At 34.8% G+C, this 18,823-nt stretch overlaps 1 protein-coding gene across 2 annotated transcripts in view; it reads left to right on the plus strand.

The window, feature by feature from the left end:
- The window catches only part of LOC128677160 (homeobox protein Nkx-2.1-like), a 40,625-nt gene extending 22,009 nt beyond the window's left edge, over nt 1-18,616 (plus strand). Inside the window, exons 4-7 of one of the 2 annotated variants that reach the window (XM_053757815.2) lie at nt 395-490; nt 12,278-12,364; nt 14,724-14,852; nt 15,493-18,615. In XM_053757815.2, coding sequence (XP_053613790.1) covers nt 395-490; nt 12,278-12,364; nt 14,724-14,852; nt 15,493-15,597 — 417 coding nt within the window. In that variant the 3' untranslated portion in view covers nt 15,598-18,615. Of the gene's footprint in view, nt 1-394; nt 491-12,277; nt 12,365-14,723; nt 14,853-15,492 lie in introns of both variants that reach the window. The other variant, XM_053757817.2, reaches the window with a different exon arrangement.
- Nucleotides 18,617-18,823: the final 207 nt, after the last annotated feature.

Genomic DNA, 18,823 nt, shown 5'->3' on the forward strand with positions numbered 1-18,823 from the left:
TCATGACCCGACCGGTTATCGAACCCGGGATCTCTCGGTTCAGTGGCATGAACTTTACCACTGCGCCACCGAGGTCGTCGTAAAATCTAGTCACACAAGCTTATTTGTTAAACAAATGAAAAAACCGACTTTCAATATTAATTTCGCTACAACTTTTGAACCGATTTCGATCCAATATGTCTAAGAACCACCGCATAAAATTTAACTATATATCAAATTAAAAAAAAAACCGCATCCAAATCGGTTCACCCGTTGATGAGCCACGTACACAGACAGACAGAAACACTTAGCGGTCAAACTTATATCAATATTTTGCGTCGGGGGTTAAAAAATTAAAGCTCATTTTTGACACATCAAAAATGATACTTTTAACAACCAAACATTTTTTTACCAGGTGTACGAGCTAGAACGACGGTTTAAACAGCAGAAGTACCTGTCAGCCCCTGAGCGGGAGCACCTCGCGTCGCTCATACACCTCACACCTACGCAGGTCAGTCACCTTTGTGTTTAACTGTTGCTGATTGCAAGCGGACACCTCTTCTCATCTTCACGTGTTCCTGGTTGCATTGGGATCTGTGACACCTCGAAGCCCGAAGTCATTGAATCAAGTGAAAGTTTTTATTTCACCTGTCACTTCCCACTGGAAATAAAAGAAAAAGAAACAAAAATTCCCACAGGAGCATAGTCCCGGGGTGCAGCTGGTAATAAAACAAACAGTTACACTTTAAACGAGTGCAAAATTTTATAGAGAAATAAACTAGTTTTATATAAATAGACAAACATTAGTCTGTAGACAAATGTTGTTTACTAGATGTTAGTCTTAAAAGTCATGTCAGATGCCTTTAGACTTGAATAAAATCTTTCACCGGTGTCAGCAATAACACACTCGAAAAAAAAGATGAATGTTGTAATTTTTTTTTATATCATTGTTGTTTTGTGTTGTTTAAAATATTTCATTCATTCCTGAACCTGATAACATTCCCTGGGGCTGTACTTATTGTATCAATATCCATTAACCGTAAGTGGAATGTAACCGACACACGCCCCGGGCTGCGAGCGACACGGGGCACATAAATCAGCGCTAATCGGCGCCGCCGGCTAGGACGCCCCAGTCTAACTTCAAATACTGGACTAACCTCAAAATAGATACTTAAAAAGGGCGGGAATCGCGTGAGGCGTGGACAAAAATGAGTTTAATCTGTTTTGAATTTCGTTTTTTTATATGCAATATTTCGTTGTGTTAGTATTTTGCGATGCAAAACTTATTTTCTCTGTTTCTCCGTTTCTCCTCATAAAAAATCGTTTTATGTTAATATTTCGTGCTTTGACAACCTAACTTGACTGCCTAACCTGAAACAAAGTTAAAATTACGATTACGTTAAGTACGACGATGTTAATATATGAATAAAAGAAATTTATTAAAGAGAATCGAAATGATTTTACGTATGTTTGTTTTACGTTTGTTGTATATCGTCATTTAGGCAAGTTGCTATGGACCGTTGTTACTTCATTTGTCGTCTCAACAAGATTAGGATGGAACCCTAACGTGTTCTCAGCCCAGCCGAGTTCAATCGTTTGTTATTTTCGTCACTGGCAACACATGAAGGTTAGCTCGTTATGTTGGCATCATGTTTCACGCGCCGGCGAGCCTACAGGATCGAGGGAGGCTCGCTTTGATTCTCAAGGGTCGTCGCGAATTTCCTTGTTGTTTGAATGTTTTCCCGGCTTTTCCGCCGCAAATCTCAAGTGCTGTCTTCAAATTAGTGAACTTCCAACGCATGCGTGCACGAAAAACATTCCCTACATGACAAAAATGTTCGCGCCATTATTAATATCTGTCAACGGCACACGACCCGCTTTCCCACATTCGCGAATTCAAATCCTTCATAACAAAGACTCGATAATCTGGGCCGTGTCAATATAAATTTCATAAACTCGCCGTATAACCCCACAAAGGGCCCCAAACATCCATGAATAATCTCCATTTTGAGGGTGTCAACACTGTCAGCGGCATTTACGCGCGCGTTTGAATTCGCGCCAAAACAAATGTCATTTGACAATGGCGGCGTGTCACGGAGGCGCGAGCTAATTCGCCGATTATAATATGGTGCATTGTCGCTGTGTTAATTGCTTGGCTTCGCCGAGCTATTGTTTCTAGGCTAATGGGGAAACCAATTAGGATTTATCATTATAATGGACGTTATACCTAGATACCCAGTTATGCTTATTTTATAGGCAAAATGTACTGCAAAATTCATAATTGATCTGCTTAATAATTAGTAATAATAATATTTAGTACGTAGAAACCAAGATTGGTTTTATTATGACGATGGTACCTTTTAAAACTATTATTACTTTAGTTTTCTAAATAAATTTTTTGTAACGCAATTTTTACAATATTATTCCATTGTTTTCCTCTGCTACTATTGCTAATATCGATGGAAAATATTCATTGAACAAGCAATAACAGCATCAACCCGATGTCTCATAAAAAGCATCGTAACAAAACAAATTGCGTAATATTTTCATTCAAATGTATTTCTAAAGTCAGTATCTTTACAATCTATGCGGCTATTTTATTTTCACTCGAATCCTTTTAGTGGTCATCTCCCCTGCTGTCAACTGCACTGCCCTCGCCTCCCGACACATATTGTTGTTTGATTCTGTGATGTCCAACGCGCTTGCACACAGTGAATTAGGTATCTGATATTTAAAAAAAATACCAGTGTTTAAATCTTTGCTAAAATCAACACAGTTCAGTTATTTTGTTTTTATTTTTTTATAAAAACCAACAACTATAATAATATAATACAAAGTGTAATAAAAATTTAAAGTATATCTAAAAGTAAGGCCAACAAAAACTTTATTTTTATGGCGCAGCGATTACGAGGATATTTACAAGTTTTATAAATAAATACTTTAGATATTTAGGTACATAAGTAGTTTTAATTAAATTATTTAATAAATGTAAACACAACAAACGTAATGGAACAATTTATTACGATTTTTTTTAAAATTGATTTTCATTTTTACGTGGACCAAAGTTGTAGTGATATTAAACTTCATGTTTCGGCCTTGGAACCAGTGAGCGTCGTATCACAATCACACGATATCGTAACAGTGCCTTCCTTCTTCAGTACCTCATTCCGTAAACTCAAGCTTAACCGGCGAAGCTGGCAATCTGGAATATTCCAGTAAACCAGCTCCACCTATTAGCGTTTAGAAACCAAAACGTTGTCAGCTCAGCGTTGCATATTCATAGACAAGTTTAAATACTTCGCAATAAGGCTGTGACTCTGTTCAGAATGGTCGTCAGTAAAGGTTGAGAGGCAACTGAATAAAATATAAAAGTTTTAACTATTACACTTGATATTTCAAGTATAATGACCTTACTCATACAAAAACAATATACAAAGAAAATTAAATGATTAAATTGATGAAGCTTTTCCAACTATCGATGCCATTCTTGTTATTAAATTATTAAATTTCTATCTAATATTCTTTTTACGAAGAGAGCGCATAATAATTATTTCGAGATCGCCGAGTTAATGTATTGTCTTGCCACATTCTTCTTCTTTGCATTTCGATGACAAATCTACAAACGCTTCACCATTCGATACGAAAGTTTTCTTGTCACATTAGCCACGTATATCGAATTGTCTCTAAATCAACTTGCCCTTTCCACCAAACTCGTCCATTCTTCTCGCCCAGTCTGAATTAACCCGACGAGATGGTGGGCATAATATTCCGCAGTATTTGACGTGGAATGCAAACAGAGGGCTCGCGTTTCGTTATTTAACTTAAGTAAATTTCGATGTTCGCGACTCGACGCCACTGTTGATACTGGCGTCCCAGGCGGCCGCGGTTCCATTTTCAAATGTGATTTATTTTTAATTCTTTTTGTAATATTGGCAAGAAATAACGGTATATTACTGTTAATATATTACTATTGTTAACTATAGGTATTCGTTTCACCCAGTTATAGATTTAAAAAAAAAACGAAATTAAGCCATTCATAATTAAATAAAAACAAATTAAAGAAGCTTCCAGCCCTTTGATCATGAGATACCTCGACCAGCCTTTTTTAAATGTAGAGGTAATTAAAAAGCTTCGAATTAAAAATGGGGTGTAACGTAGACCTCATGGACCTAGCGGTTCCATGGAGTACTTATTCTTTAAATTCACTATGACTATATATGTCTATGAATATGAATTTCTATTCTACGTACCTACTAATAAACTATTTTATATTTTATGATTACTGCATCAGGTCAATGACACCTTAATACCCTATGCTTTAACAAAGGGAACACCCGACTTCCGTGAGATTTTAAAATAAAAAAAACGCTAACAAAAGCTACATAGAGTGTAAGTACGTCATCCCTTTGTCTCTGGTCACGATCTCGGCGGGCTGTCTCCCGGCCCAGATTATATGATACTCCCGCCTGCCGGAAGCCGCATGCGGGCGCTAGTTTAATGGGAGCAATACAGAGCAATAAGATAATGGCAGAGACAATGATGAACTGTCAAACTGCTTCTGTGAGGACTTGGTGCAATGGCATAATGACCGCGTGGTGGTGGCTCGTTGATTGTTTAAGATTGTACCGATTTAAATCATGATTCAGTCTGTCAAATGAATAGCTTCCAGTGCGGTGATCCTATTTACTATATAATTAATTGACTTTGTCAGTGTGAAGTACTGAGGAAAACATGGTTCATATAGAAACTATTCTAGACATCTAGGTATTAATAAAGATTGTGTATATGTTAGTCTAATGTTTATAAGTATCGAAGACAGGCACTTCAAAATTGTATAGCTTTAATATAAAAAAGGAAACAATATAATAAATTCATTCAAGAAACCCGTCATTAAACAGTCTAACCACCGAGCTACCGGCGCGCCTTTCAAGAGAGCGCTATAATTTTCCAATAATTCCACTTCACTTTTTTTCTAATCGCTAATCCCCGTGTGATTCAATACACTTCCTTTCGTACTGGCCGAAATGAAATCATCTGCCTTATTTCTTTATTAAAAAAGTAAAAATTGTTTATGGTATCATTGTCCGGCGCACATTCGGCGGCGGTACCAATATGACAAAATGAATTAGGAAAAAAAAAATACAAAACCGCGTAATAACCGCGATATATTGGATGTGGCCGCAATTTTCCTGCTTGAATTCCCATCTTATTTTCATAATAATAAGTTAGCAATTCGTAGGAGATTAAGATTTTATGAATGGAGAGTTTTTATATCTTATTGTTCGGGTGGATTAGTAGTATCTAAGAGGATAATGCACCTGACACGGGCCCTTTTGTAAGGCAGGTATCGGCGTTGTGATTGTGAGTCGCCATTTGTGAAGCTGAGTACATCAGAAATTGCGGTGTTTGCGTAGGTCCGGTGTTATCGAAATCGTGATTTTACATTGTATTGAATTGAACTGCTGTCAATCATAGCCGAATCTCTTTAGATTATTTGTTTATTAAACTTAATTGTTCTAAATAAAAACTTATATTTAATTATTATTTTATATTTAATTTATTTATTTATCAGCTAGCTAGGAGAAATATAGACATACGTACGAATGTGCCGTGCGAAAAATTAACACAATCAAATATGCACAGATACAGGTACTTGAATATAACTATAGGATTTATATCAATTACTTCTATACAAAACATGAATATGTAAAATATTAGTATATAACTAATTTAATTAATAGAATTTTAACTTGGAAAATTGTCTACTAGACACACTGACTGTTGCCAATTTGTACGAAATTACTTTAATAATTTCACTCCCATAGTAAAAACAAATAACGTTGCTTGTTTGCTCAACCATAACCTTCTAATCCCAATTTAAAGGCTAATAAATAAACGAATATTAAATAAATATTAATTTTATGAATTGCCATGTCAATATTAGCTGCCTCACGGTCGAAACGCAGGGGTTGATTGATACAGTAGATAGATTGTTGTAGGTTACATTATATATTGGAGGGATGTAAATTAGTGTAAGTACACAAAGTGAGGTTATGCAATAATAATGTACTGTTAGTTCATTATATATACCCCTTTAAATGGTTTGTTATTTATACGCACCGACGACATAGGAGATAAATTTGTACTATCTATAATATTATATGACGACGTCGGTGGCGCTGTGGTAAGGTTCTTGCCACTGAACCGAGAGGTCCTGGGTTCGATCCCCGGTCGGGTCATGATGGAAAATGATCTTTTTCTGATTGGCCCGAGTCTTGGATGTTTATCTATATATGTATTTGTTATGAAATATAGTATCGTTGAGTTAGTATCACGTAACACAAGTCTCGAACTTACTTTGGGGCTAGCTCAATCTGTGTGATTTGTCCTGATATATTTATTTATTTATTATTTATGTAAGCACAGAATTCATAATAATTAATACTTTAATTCTTATATTTTTTTATTATACTCTACAATAATAATACTTACACTTACTTAAGTATTATTGTAGAATATGATATTGTACACTTTCATGAAAAGAAATAAATAAAATTAAAAATAATCAAATGAATCTTAAGTACACTAAAAACTTACAAATTAAATGCCTATTTACAAAAATGCCAGTCCCAGCCGTTGCCTTGAAGTAATATTAACGCACACTCAACATGTGCGTACATGCCCAGAGGGCTGGCAGCATTGCCACTAGTATTATTGATAGCATAGTTGTAAAGTGGACGTTTGCTTAATTGCTTTTCTCATATTTTCTTTGCTCTAGTTTCGGTTCAGTTGGAAAATGCTGTTTTGATTTTTTAACTAATATCTAAGATTCATAAAAGTCATGAAAAAGTAACTTCAACCTTTATCAATACTGACTAAGTAAGTACATAGTTAGGAGAAAAATTATAAGTACGGACAATTAAATACTTAGTTAATTAATTGCGTATTCTTAACAGAGTTTTAAATGCGACGTCAAGAAATAGTATATTATACCTACTTACTGATTTTGAACGAGGCGTTTGTTACGTATAGTTACGCCGAGAGTAAAATGTAATTTTTTCGCTCCAGAAAATTTTACTTTTGTATGTGAAATTCATTGACGGAGATTTTACTATCCTAGAGCTTAAAATCTACTTTTAGGCGGCTTACATCCAAATGCGTCAAATTTTACTAGAATGAGCAGTGAAAAAAACAGATCGATCACCTGTAAAAACATAAATCGACCACAATCACAGCTAAATCCATATGCGGCAGCATTCACTCACGCACTTCCTTTAATTCATACAAATTTACGTTTAAAACAAAATCAAACGTCACTGTGAAAATATACGACTCAAAGTCCAGTGGCAATTCGATAATATTTTTTTTTCTACTGCTCCATAGACAATTTTTCATTTTATTTTTTTCAACTATGGTTTGCGCTGTATTTTTATAAGTTACTAAATAAATGACGCGCATTGATCGACTGTCAGCAAGAGCAGAGTATGTTTACACAGCATCGGTATTTCTGTATAACAAAGTGGGACAACCAACCGTTGTGTTCGTTTGCCGTTGACAAATCCTCGCGTTTACACTCTGTCCTGATAAAACGAGGCCCGATTTTCGGGTTGTTAACAATTGGATGGAATTGAACTAATTACTACTAAACTAATTTTGGAGAATTTAATAATATGTATTACAATGATTTCTATATAAATTATGTTTGTTAAAAACTCTTTCACGACTTAACAAATTCTTCAGTAGATATATCAATGTAAACAATTTGTTTGCTAAATATTTTGTCAATACTTTATAATACGACAAAAGCTTTTCCTTGCTTTAAATTTATGTATAATCCTAGTAAAAATAAGTCAATAAATACATAAAAGAACGCCTACAATAACAGGACATCCCACTAATATTATAAATGCGAAAGTTTGTGAGGATGTGTGTATGTATATTTGGCACTCTTTCATGCAAAATTTACAGAACGATTGTTATGAAATTTGATACACGGGTAGAATATAACCTGGAATAACACATAGGGAAATTCCCACGGAAGCGAAGCCCCGGGACGCAGCCAGTTGTTTACAAATTATAGTTAGAAATAAGAATACAAGCTACCACATTTAGGCCACGTTCGTACAATCCCGCCAGATCATTGACGTGCTCGATAATAATGAATGTTTGTCCGTAAGTGCAGACAACGGCACACCGACTGCCCAAATTCATTGCAAATTCGGCGCTATTACCGTCACATAGATGTCATGTGACATGACATAATTCATTGTATATACCGATAGGATTTATATTCATGCGGCCGCCGGCTGTATGGAAATGCACTGTTTAAATATGTAAAGGATTTCCTTACGAAAGCAGCTATAACATCTAGGGGGCAGATTCTAGTGATAAATCATCTATACATACACACACAACGTACGCTTAAGTATATTCTAAAGAAACGACAATATTTGGAGCAGCGAGGCTCTCGAGTATATAATTATCTATATATAAAACTTATTGAACGGACATATAGATTCCAACGTATTCTTTTTATATTGCACAAGGTCAAATTTTTTGTATAAAAAACTTCAGTCTTGTATTCTGTTTAGGTTGATGCTGCTGCTGATGCTGTCCAGTTCAAATATAAAATATATTTAGTTCCTTTAAAGAACTTCACGCTCAAAACAATTAACTATCATTATTTTTAAATGCCTGTCAGAGTCTCGATTCTCAAGACATCGACAAACAAGTATATATGGGAATCGAAACGAACGACTCATGGTTGGAAAAAATCACTGTTCCAAATGAAGAGCTAAACAAATACAATCTTTATTTATAATAATTGTGGACAAGTTGCAAGTCATCTTTCGCTGGAATGGAACACCTACGTGTTGAATTCGTTTAAATAAGACTGACGCCTCTCTCATGATACAAAAAATAATTTTGAACTCTAAAATCAGACGGATAGAATACAAATTTGATAATCGTGATCCCGTTGGACAGCCGATTGGCGCCAAAATTGACATGTATTGTCAAAATGACAGGCGACTGGGTGGCCCTAGTTATAGAATGAAAAGGATAGGTGAAATAACTATAATTATCCAGAGTAGATTTTATTATACTGCACCATTATTTAAGTCTCGAATCTCAAAAGACAAATATAATAATATTTGTTAATGAAATTTCCTCTGTTATTTTATGAAAACTAGGTACTTTTCATTGCTATAATTTATAAAGCCTCTCAAACCGACAAAAACTTAATAGCAAAGTACTTAACATTGTCAAGTAAAAGTGTTACTGTGAAAGTTAACATTTGCTAAAAGACTTTTCCAGTAGCCAAGTGGCAAGTACTTGAAAATTAGAAAACATTTGAAGTGGGTGTAAAGCCCTTACACGTCCCTTCTTCGACACACCCGAAATGTCTCGACAAGAACAATACACAACAGTCATTAGACGAAAGACAAATATGCGAGTGAGTGCGTGAAGGCAGCACGAAGTACCTTCGCGTAAGCTAGGTACTTTTTTATTTATTTAGGAGCTGCATTCACATGTTTGCTTACACTATTCTTCTACTTACCCCATAGAACGTTCCCGAAGTATGTTGTCACTCATATAGCCTAATTGAAGGCTTCAATTTCAATTCAATTCTCGTGAAAAGTCTAACTTGTTTTTTTGAACATTCTAAATACTCATTGTTATTAGCCGTTGCTAATAGAGCGGTGACCAGTCTTAATATGCATTACGAAGCATGGAGAAGCTCGAGATTTTAATTTTAAAGTCACACATCCAATGATCTATTATTGCAATAGTTCTTGACTGTTATTAGCACAGGACAAGCGCACGAGACTCTGTAACTCCAATTTTCTAATGTATAAATACTTAATTGTCTATGACCTTGTCGTTGGAGTCAAATTAAGAGAAATTAACTCTTTTCTTTGTTCTAAAATAATATCAAAATGTCACATATTAATTTCCCATCCATTACCTTCTATTAATAATCTATTAATATCTTTAAGATACCAATTCCCACATACATTGGAACCACGTTTGTAGACATTTTACAAATACTTATGCTAAAAAACTAAATCAAAACGATGCGGAAGCGATCTCTTGATTCGTCTCACCATGCAAAATGTGTCATTATGCATAGTTCTGAAAGAAGTGCTCGACACGAGAGCGTCCGAGCGGAGTGCTATAAGCGACGCGACGGGGCCCGATCATTAACTCTCACGTACTTCATAAATATCATAGCGCGCTCGTTGTGATCTAGACAAAAGGTCACGTAAAAAACTAGCTTTCCTGTTTTTACTTTTATTTTATTTTTATACATACGTGTAAAAACAAAAAATGGGACAGATCGAAAATGTTTTTAATAAACTGAATGCCGACAAAAGTGCCACTAACCACCTAAACCTATTATTTATTAGATAAACATGTGAATTTCATCATAAATATATAAGTAGTGACCTAATGATTACCATGATAAATAGTGTATAAAAACATGTTGAAAAAAATATAACATATTCAGTTTTTTTTTAAAACTTAAAGTAACTTTCCACATATTTAACAAACAAATATAAGATTCCTATAAGTCCGAGGGCCCTACACTAGCCCTATATCATAGATTATACACAGAAAGGATGTAGGTATTGTAACGTTTTGTTTTTACAACGGAAACAACGCTGACGCCAACAAAATGGCCGACGCTTCAGACGCTTTCATTACGGCGAGAGAAAGGTTAAGTTCAATGGTTCCCAAAGTCGTGGTCGCTAGATGCTCGATAAACAAAATTATCCTTTGGCATATATATATTTTTTCATTATATATATATAGTACAGAGTAAAATGAAAAATATTCCATTGATAAGGTATTTAAATTGATTGATAGAGGTAACTAAGATCAGGATACATATCTGACTAAAATTTTTGTTTTGTCTAGAAGCTATGAAAAGTAATATTATTCAACAGTAGCGACGCCCACACCAGACCAGATAAGTTTGGTCCTATAACCCCATCAGACATGCATTGACAGACATTTGACATAAGTTTTAAGTTTAATTGTTACTAACAAGAATGAACCTCGTGCCTTAATAAATATAATTAATTATATTGAGGTGGGGCCCCCAGATATTGTTGCACAAGGGCTTATAGATATTTAGATACGCTACCGCGGGTGCCTGAATGAGACATCTATGTGACTTTCTTTTGGTCTTATTAAGTGCACGGATGACGTCCGCCTTCAACGCGTCTGGCGAGCTTCATTGGAGCTTTAGTGGGCTTGACGCGTGTAGGGTCACCACATTAGGAGATTCGCTAGGACTCACTGCGGGAATGGTGCTACTTAATTATTTAAATTAGATAACATGAAATTATTATACTTATGCTTTTCTTCCAATTAATTAATGAAAAAATATTTCTTAATCGAGACACATCAATAAACAAATACTTCGTAATTGTTCTCGTGTACCTAAATGTCGTGTTTTGTCCCGTGAATATAATTAAATTGAGCTCTAAAGTAGTATTTACTATAAGGTCAAAGATTACCCGATTGTACTTATAAGAGAAATAACAGCGATTACGATTCACGATAAACTCAGATAAATATGTCTTTCTGTCCCTATGATGTGATTGATGCGGATTTTTTAAATAAATACTAATAGAGTGATTCAAGATTCAGGTTTACGTGTAATTGCAGAACGGGCAGCTAGTTCTTAAACAAAAATATGACTATTAGTATTTATATCCTGGTTTTCTTTCACACATGGTCACCACAGACCTGTCGCGTCCGCCATTTTGTGGAGTGTTGAAATAATCTGAAGAAGCTTTCATTGATAAGACTCTTTTTTACAAGCTTTTATTTAGTACTAGATGTTGCCCGCGGCTTCGCTCCCGTGGGAATTTTGAGATAAAATATAGCCTATAGCAATCTTGGATAATGTACCTTTCTTATGGTGAAAGAATTTTAGAAATCGGTTCGGTACTTTCGGAGATTATCCGCCTCAAACATTCAAACTCACAAACGCTTACCTCTTTATAATAATAGTATAGATCACCTGTTCCGATGCTTGCTTGTCTGTCTGTAATCAAATGAGATAATACTTTTTTACGAAATGTTTGGCCTATCCTATGTACCTACTCCTAACTAATATACCTACTTATTATGTTTAAGTATTTTATGAAATTTTTAGTATATTTGTGCTGTGTAGATTATTACGGAAAACATTCCTTACTAATAGTATGCGTTAAAGTGAGTTTGTTATAAATTATATAAAAATAACAATTTTTATTAGGTTGTTAAATGTTTATGTTTGTTGCAGGTCAAAATATGGTTTCAAAATCATCGTTACAAATGTAAAAGGCAGGCAAAGGAGAAAGCGATGGCGGAGCAGAACCAACACAATCAGGTATGGATTCTCCCCTTTCCAATCCTCGCAGGTTCTCTGTTTCATTCGCAGTTGACGTCGCGAAGCCCGTGGCGCTAAAAGTAAACCACACAATCGAATTTTGCTGGTATTTCATTGCGGTATATAAAATCACGCAATCTTCGCGTCGGCACCACTTCAGCTATAGTCTGTAGCCGGCATTGCAATAATGAAGATAAGGCTGTTATTTTACAACCGCCCGCCCGCCTGACGACAACCCTCTTTGATAATTAATATTGAACCAGTAAATGATGACTCTTCCTACATTTCGTTTAGCTTCAAAAACTTCCCAATCGCAAGCTAATACAATATTAATATTCGCGTTTATTGCTAATGAATAATGCATATTTTAACGATAAAAATCTGACTCGGCAGTGTTTGCACCTCTCGATACGATCTTCCGAATAATACGGGGCCCGCGTACTGGCAACCCCACGGCTTTCGCTCCCCAGCTGCAATAGATGGCGGGTAGAGATTGAGTGTTCCTTTTTTGAATTTTACGTGTTTTATCGATGATTGTACCGAGATTTAAATAAAGAATTTACTTTTACAATTTAAAAGAAAAAGGAAACAAGCAGTTCCTTTTTCAAACAAGTGGTTTGAAAATGTAACAACTGTTTCTATTTTTTAATTAACAGAATTCTCATCAAAATGTACGTAAAAACACAAGTAAGTTATTTCCGCAAAATTAGTTACGTAGGTATTATTAGTTAAATATTATTTACTATCTCAGGTTGACGTTCAGATGTAGGCTTAGAGCGGTACCTACTCTAAAATCGTTCTACAGATAAAATTAAATGGAATTGCTGGTTTCAATACTTGTATTAAACGAATACCTATCTTCCTAGCTATCTATTAAATGAATACCTAGTCTAATATAACTATATTAGACTAGACGAAAATAACCTGCAATTGAATACGCTGGTCTGGGAGAGAAAGAGATAGAGTGTACCACCAGCCTCTCCTCCCACACAGGGTAAAAGTCGAGGGCAAGGACTTGAAACTTTACATAGGCGATTGGCTAACAACCTGTCTCTAAACTCAACCTCGATTCCACCATTAAACCCGCCATACAGCTAAACGTGGCAGAGTGTTGCAATTCTTGGCTCTGTCTACCCTGATAACAGGCGTCAGTTAAATATTAAATTTTATTAAATATGTATGTACATTATATATATTGATAAATCACACAGATTGAGCTAGCCCCAAAGTAAGTTCGAGACTAGTGTTATGGTATACTAACTCATAAATTTTATCATACATTATGTATATATGATACAAAATCATCCAAGATCCAGGTCACCTTTACAAGGAAAGTCGAAAAATCTCAAATTGTTTGTCATCACCAAAATGAAAAAATAAAAAGCAGCTAAGCTTTATTAAAATAGATAAAACTACTTACACAGTTAAATTAATAACAATTAAAGCAAAGCCGAGGATCGAGAGCATAGCTCTTAAATAACAATAGGAAGAAAGTTAAATTCCTAATACTCAATCAATGTGAGAACACATTTCCTTCCGGCAAATTAACATGGCGCCCCTGGCGCGTTGCGTGTTGCCAGCTCCGCGTATTACCCCAATTTGTCGGGAGCCGCGGGGGCCGACTTCTTGATTGTTAGCGCGTGGGCGGCCCCCTGCCGGTTGGTAATGACTTTATTATGGGGTGTTATGTGTATGGAAGTTATTGATCAATTTGCGAATTGAATTTGATTGATTGTAATGTAGACACATCATTTTTTTTTTGAGGAATTTTCAAGTTTATTTAATTTTAGTATTTTGTCAAAATGAACACAATAGATAACTTAAACAATATATACCTTATTATTATGCAATATAATTATGTATTTAACTTATCAATAAAATATAATGTAAGTGCCTAATATTATAATTTAAAATAAGTTAATTCATCTACCACTTGACTGCAAGAACAAGATTTTAGTGAATCGCTGTAAAATGGTAGAAAAATAATGACAATCGTATTTTATTTAGCCATCCAGGGCCCTTTAGTTCTAGCTAATATACTGAAGTTTTGAAAATATATAGGTACCTAATAACGACTTAATTAGAAATTTGACGAAATGCCTATGCCGTGTCTAATTTTCGAAAAATCATCTAATATAAAAGCCAGAAAACTCTACCCTAGTTTTATGATAGATAGATAATTTATTCCTTAGAAAATGCTTATACAGAGTTGTTAAAAGGATAAGGTACAGCATATTCTGCCTATTACACGTAGGAATGTTAAGTTAACACAAACATGAAAAATTGATATTAGCCTACGTATCATCTGCTTTATATATAGTTACATTACATAATTTAACTGTCAAATAATTCCTCGTAGTCTTCATCATCACCCCGGCGGGTCGCGGTGCCGGTGCTCGTCAAAGACGGCAAGCCCTGCGGCTCCGGGGAATCTTCCTCGCCAGCGCACAGCCACTGCGCCACGCCCACCTCAGGCTACACCCAGCAAGTTAGTAAAATTATTATCATCTGAGGGTTTCTTCGTCAGGACGTCACAGCCCAGCACATGTTCCGCTTTCCTACTTTTTCATCAAAATCATCATCGTTTCAGCCTTTTTCTGCTCAATGCTGAGCATATTAGGTTTCTTGTCGCCACCGTTCGTCCTGTGCCTCTCTTATCCACATATGACCTGCGACTTTCATGGGGCGGGCGTTATAATGAGACTAGAAAGTATATGACATTTGTTGCGTCCAGAAGCTTCGCTCACGTAGTAATATTGGCATAAGCAGTGCCCTATGTCACTGTGTAAAAAGTAACAACATATGTACACATAGGTATTTTAAGTAAGTATGCTTTAACATTTTTGAGAAGTTTAGATATCCGCCCATTTATATAGGTGATATGACTAGCTGCGGGGCTTCGCTCCCGTGGGAATTTCGGAATTAAAAGTACCCCTTGTGTTACTCTCGTGTACCAAATTTAATAACAATCCGTCCAGTAGATTTTACATGAAAGAGTAACAAACATACACAAACATCCTCACAAATTTTCGCATTCATTAGTAGGAAGTAGAATATTATGTCTATGCTGATTATTTGAACAAGACCATTCCAGGCCTTCAAGGAATTGACATTAATTTATCCACCAGGGAACCCAGGCAGCGTGCAGCAACCCACTGGTTTCCTACCGACAACCAGCTGCGTACCAGCAGCAATGTTCCGGCTACCTCCCCCTGCAGGGCAGGGCGTGGTAGAAGTTCCCCCAGCTTTACCACGAGACTATGTTTAAAGAGGAAATGTATTTTGATTAGGTCATGTTGCGTCAGGAAACGTGGGTTGAGCTCGTGTTAACGATACTAATTCTTTATTTCGGACAAAAAATATTTTTGCCAGACATAACGTTTGATTTAAAAAAATAAAATATAGTATTGCACGCAACGCGATAAGGCATATAAAAATAAAGAATCTATAGCAAATCTTAGTAACGATCTTTTATTCATACTTATCGGGTATTAGTTGACAATGTCGCCAGTCACAACATCGGCCGTCGGTACATCGATGACTGACAGGTTACTGTAACGAGAGTGCGCGTGTCAATGGCCGCTGCATCGACCGCTAACAATATCGACAGTCACCTTTATGACAGATATGTTACAGGTTACAGTGATAGTATTCACGTCTACAGTTATATACTCACCATAAGTATTTACAGATATATAATTTACAGAATTATATTATTTCAAGATTTTATTATTATTAGTTTAATTCTGCGTTTGTCATGAATTTAACGTGTCTTGTAAATTACATTTACAACTTCCCGCTTAAATTAAGTGTACACATATTTTTTTTCATTTGCTTAAATTATAATGATAATGAAAAGTTATTAACAACGTCTAGCGCCAACGGTGGCAATACAAGTCAGTTTGTGTTTTAAATTATTGGTTTTTATCACGTTTTACATACAAATATACTTAATGGCTATAAACAAATATGCATTCTCAACAGCAAAGCTCTACCGGATATTAAGAATATACAAAAACAAAAAAAATCTGTTTATTCCCTTTGTTGCCCATGTGGTTCCATCGCAGAGTTCTACTGGTTGATGGTTGTGGTTCAATCAATCGGACCACGGGAAATTTACTTCTATCCTGAAACCATACCTATTAAGCGATTGTAATTTATATAATAATTATACTACTGTAAAAAGATTTTTTACAAATAGTTTGATTTCGCGCGTTCCTCTAAGAACATTGTCTATGGTAAAGCGTGGTTGGCTATGGCGGACCAGAGACAATTAGTGAAATAGTGAGAGTGCGGGTGTCGGACTAAAATAGCGAAGGCCGCACGGAGGGTTCTGTATATAAGTAGTTGCGTAGATATATAAGCCTACATGGATTTGAATTTTATTTGTGATACCAACTTTTTCATCCGAGTTTGGACATGATCACAAAATTTTATTTGTATTGCCTATAGCACTACCTATTTTCATTAATTCATCATCATAACTATTATCAACTTATTGCCCATTAAAAGTAGGTATTACTTAAATAATATGTAAATTAAAATAGCTTACAACGTACATCAGTCCGCACAACTTACAATAGGTACAACTTTTTTTTAAAATCATAGACATCATTATTTTGTTGGAGGTTTCCAATGTCATTTCTACTATTTCTCACCTTTATATTACTTTTTAAAATTTACATGAGCTACTTTAAATCAATTACCTTTAAATATTTAATTTCGTAAATCTAGAACTTAAAAAATAGATATTCTTACAATATATCAATGTATTAAGTATTTTGTGATCATGTTTAAATTAAATCTAGTGCCAAACGTAACGTTCTTTCGCGTGAAGGAATTTTTCAAACACTTGTGTTTATTTTCTATTGTATTGTAAATAACTGAAGTAGAGGACAATTGTTGTGTGAATAGTTTTATGGTAAATCAGTGTTTGTGTGTGTAGATATCTAATGTACATAACGGTGTGAACACTTAGTGATTTTGTAGGGCAATTCCTTTTATATACTGAAGGCCTACCACGGAACATACAAACACGTTTCTAAAGTCCACACAAATGCTGTCTTTTTTTTCTTTTTGTGGAAAAAAAGGGAGAATGTTTGGACGCCATGACGTGCTACGTGTTTTATGTTTCACGGTAGCCCTGTAGCCTAAATCATTTTTTTAATATACTCCACTTTTTATAAAAAGTATTTTTTATTATTCATTCAGAAGTAACCTTAATAAAAATTATGTCATAATATCTCAATTTATTCTTTAAGAGACGACAACGAATTTATGAAATCTGATTTATATTTTTTTTGTAATAAAAACAATTAAGTATTAGTTTTGAACAGATCCATTTTATGGACAATACCTAGATAGAACAGAGCACTCATCGTACAAGTAAGTGAAAATGTCTAATATTAAAAGTTTACATCTTGCAATGCAATGAAAAATATAATATAACCTTATTTTGCTTATGATTAATTGTTAATTTACTTACTTTAAGTCGAGTGGCAATTATTTTACAGAGAAAACATATGAAAAATATAATTGATGCTAAAAAAATATACCTATAACAATTTCCTGAAAGCATAGCTTAATTACTGGAAAAAATTACATTAAAAATAGTTTCTAGAATTGTCTTAAGTAATTTAAAGAATCAAATTTAACTGTCGCCTTTATTTTCCTAAAAAATGTGAAATCGGCGCCACTAGGTTTCAGAGTTTTATTCAAAACACGGGAATAATTTATACGTAGTTAATTTTTTTATTAATGTGCATCATTGCAATGTACTTAAACAATTTATATTCATTCATCTCAATAGTAGTCGAAAATTGTAAATAAATAACGTACGGCTCATGTTGGCACCACCAACAAGATGGCGGCTTTCCCGCGGTAATTATAGCAATAAGAATAATTGTAATTAGATTAATGATATGAAGAGATGTAAGTAATGTTTTTCTAAACTTAATTTATGTTCTGGATAGTTCCATGTAATTATTATAAGATTAGGGACGTTATTTCGGATTACGAATATAAATAATTGAAATAATGGTAATGTGAAAGGAATTTGTAATTATAAGGAGAAGTGAGGTGTAATGAATTTCGATTTATAAAATAAAAATTAACGAGTTTTATATATTTGTTTTACTTGAAAACCTTCTTAGAGCAATCGAATATATTCAAAAAGAAGCAATTTTTATCCTTCCCTGCGATCTCAAAGCCTGTTGGACTGGACGCTTCTTCCAGTCCTGTCAAAAATATTGTGCAAATAAATGTAATTAAATGGAGTAAGAAAACGAAATTTCGAAAAAAAAAACTTAGGTAACTAAGAATACCATATGATCTTAAATACCTCCGTACTATCGATTACATCTATAATATTTATTTGGGTCTAATATCGATCAAATCTGTTGGTCTTTGTGGAAATCTTTGGGAGAACAATGGCCAGCAGTGGACTTCTTGTGACCGAGA

The sequence above is a fragment of the Plodia interpunctella genome, chromosome 17 (assembly GCF_027563975.2).
Source record: "Plodia interpunctella isolate USDA-ARS_2022_Savannah chromosome 17, ilPloInte3.2, whole genome shotgun sequence".
Lineage (NCBI taxonomy): Eukaryota > Metazoa > Arthropoda > Insecta > Lepidoptera > Pyralidae > Plodia > Plodia interpunctella.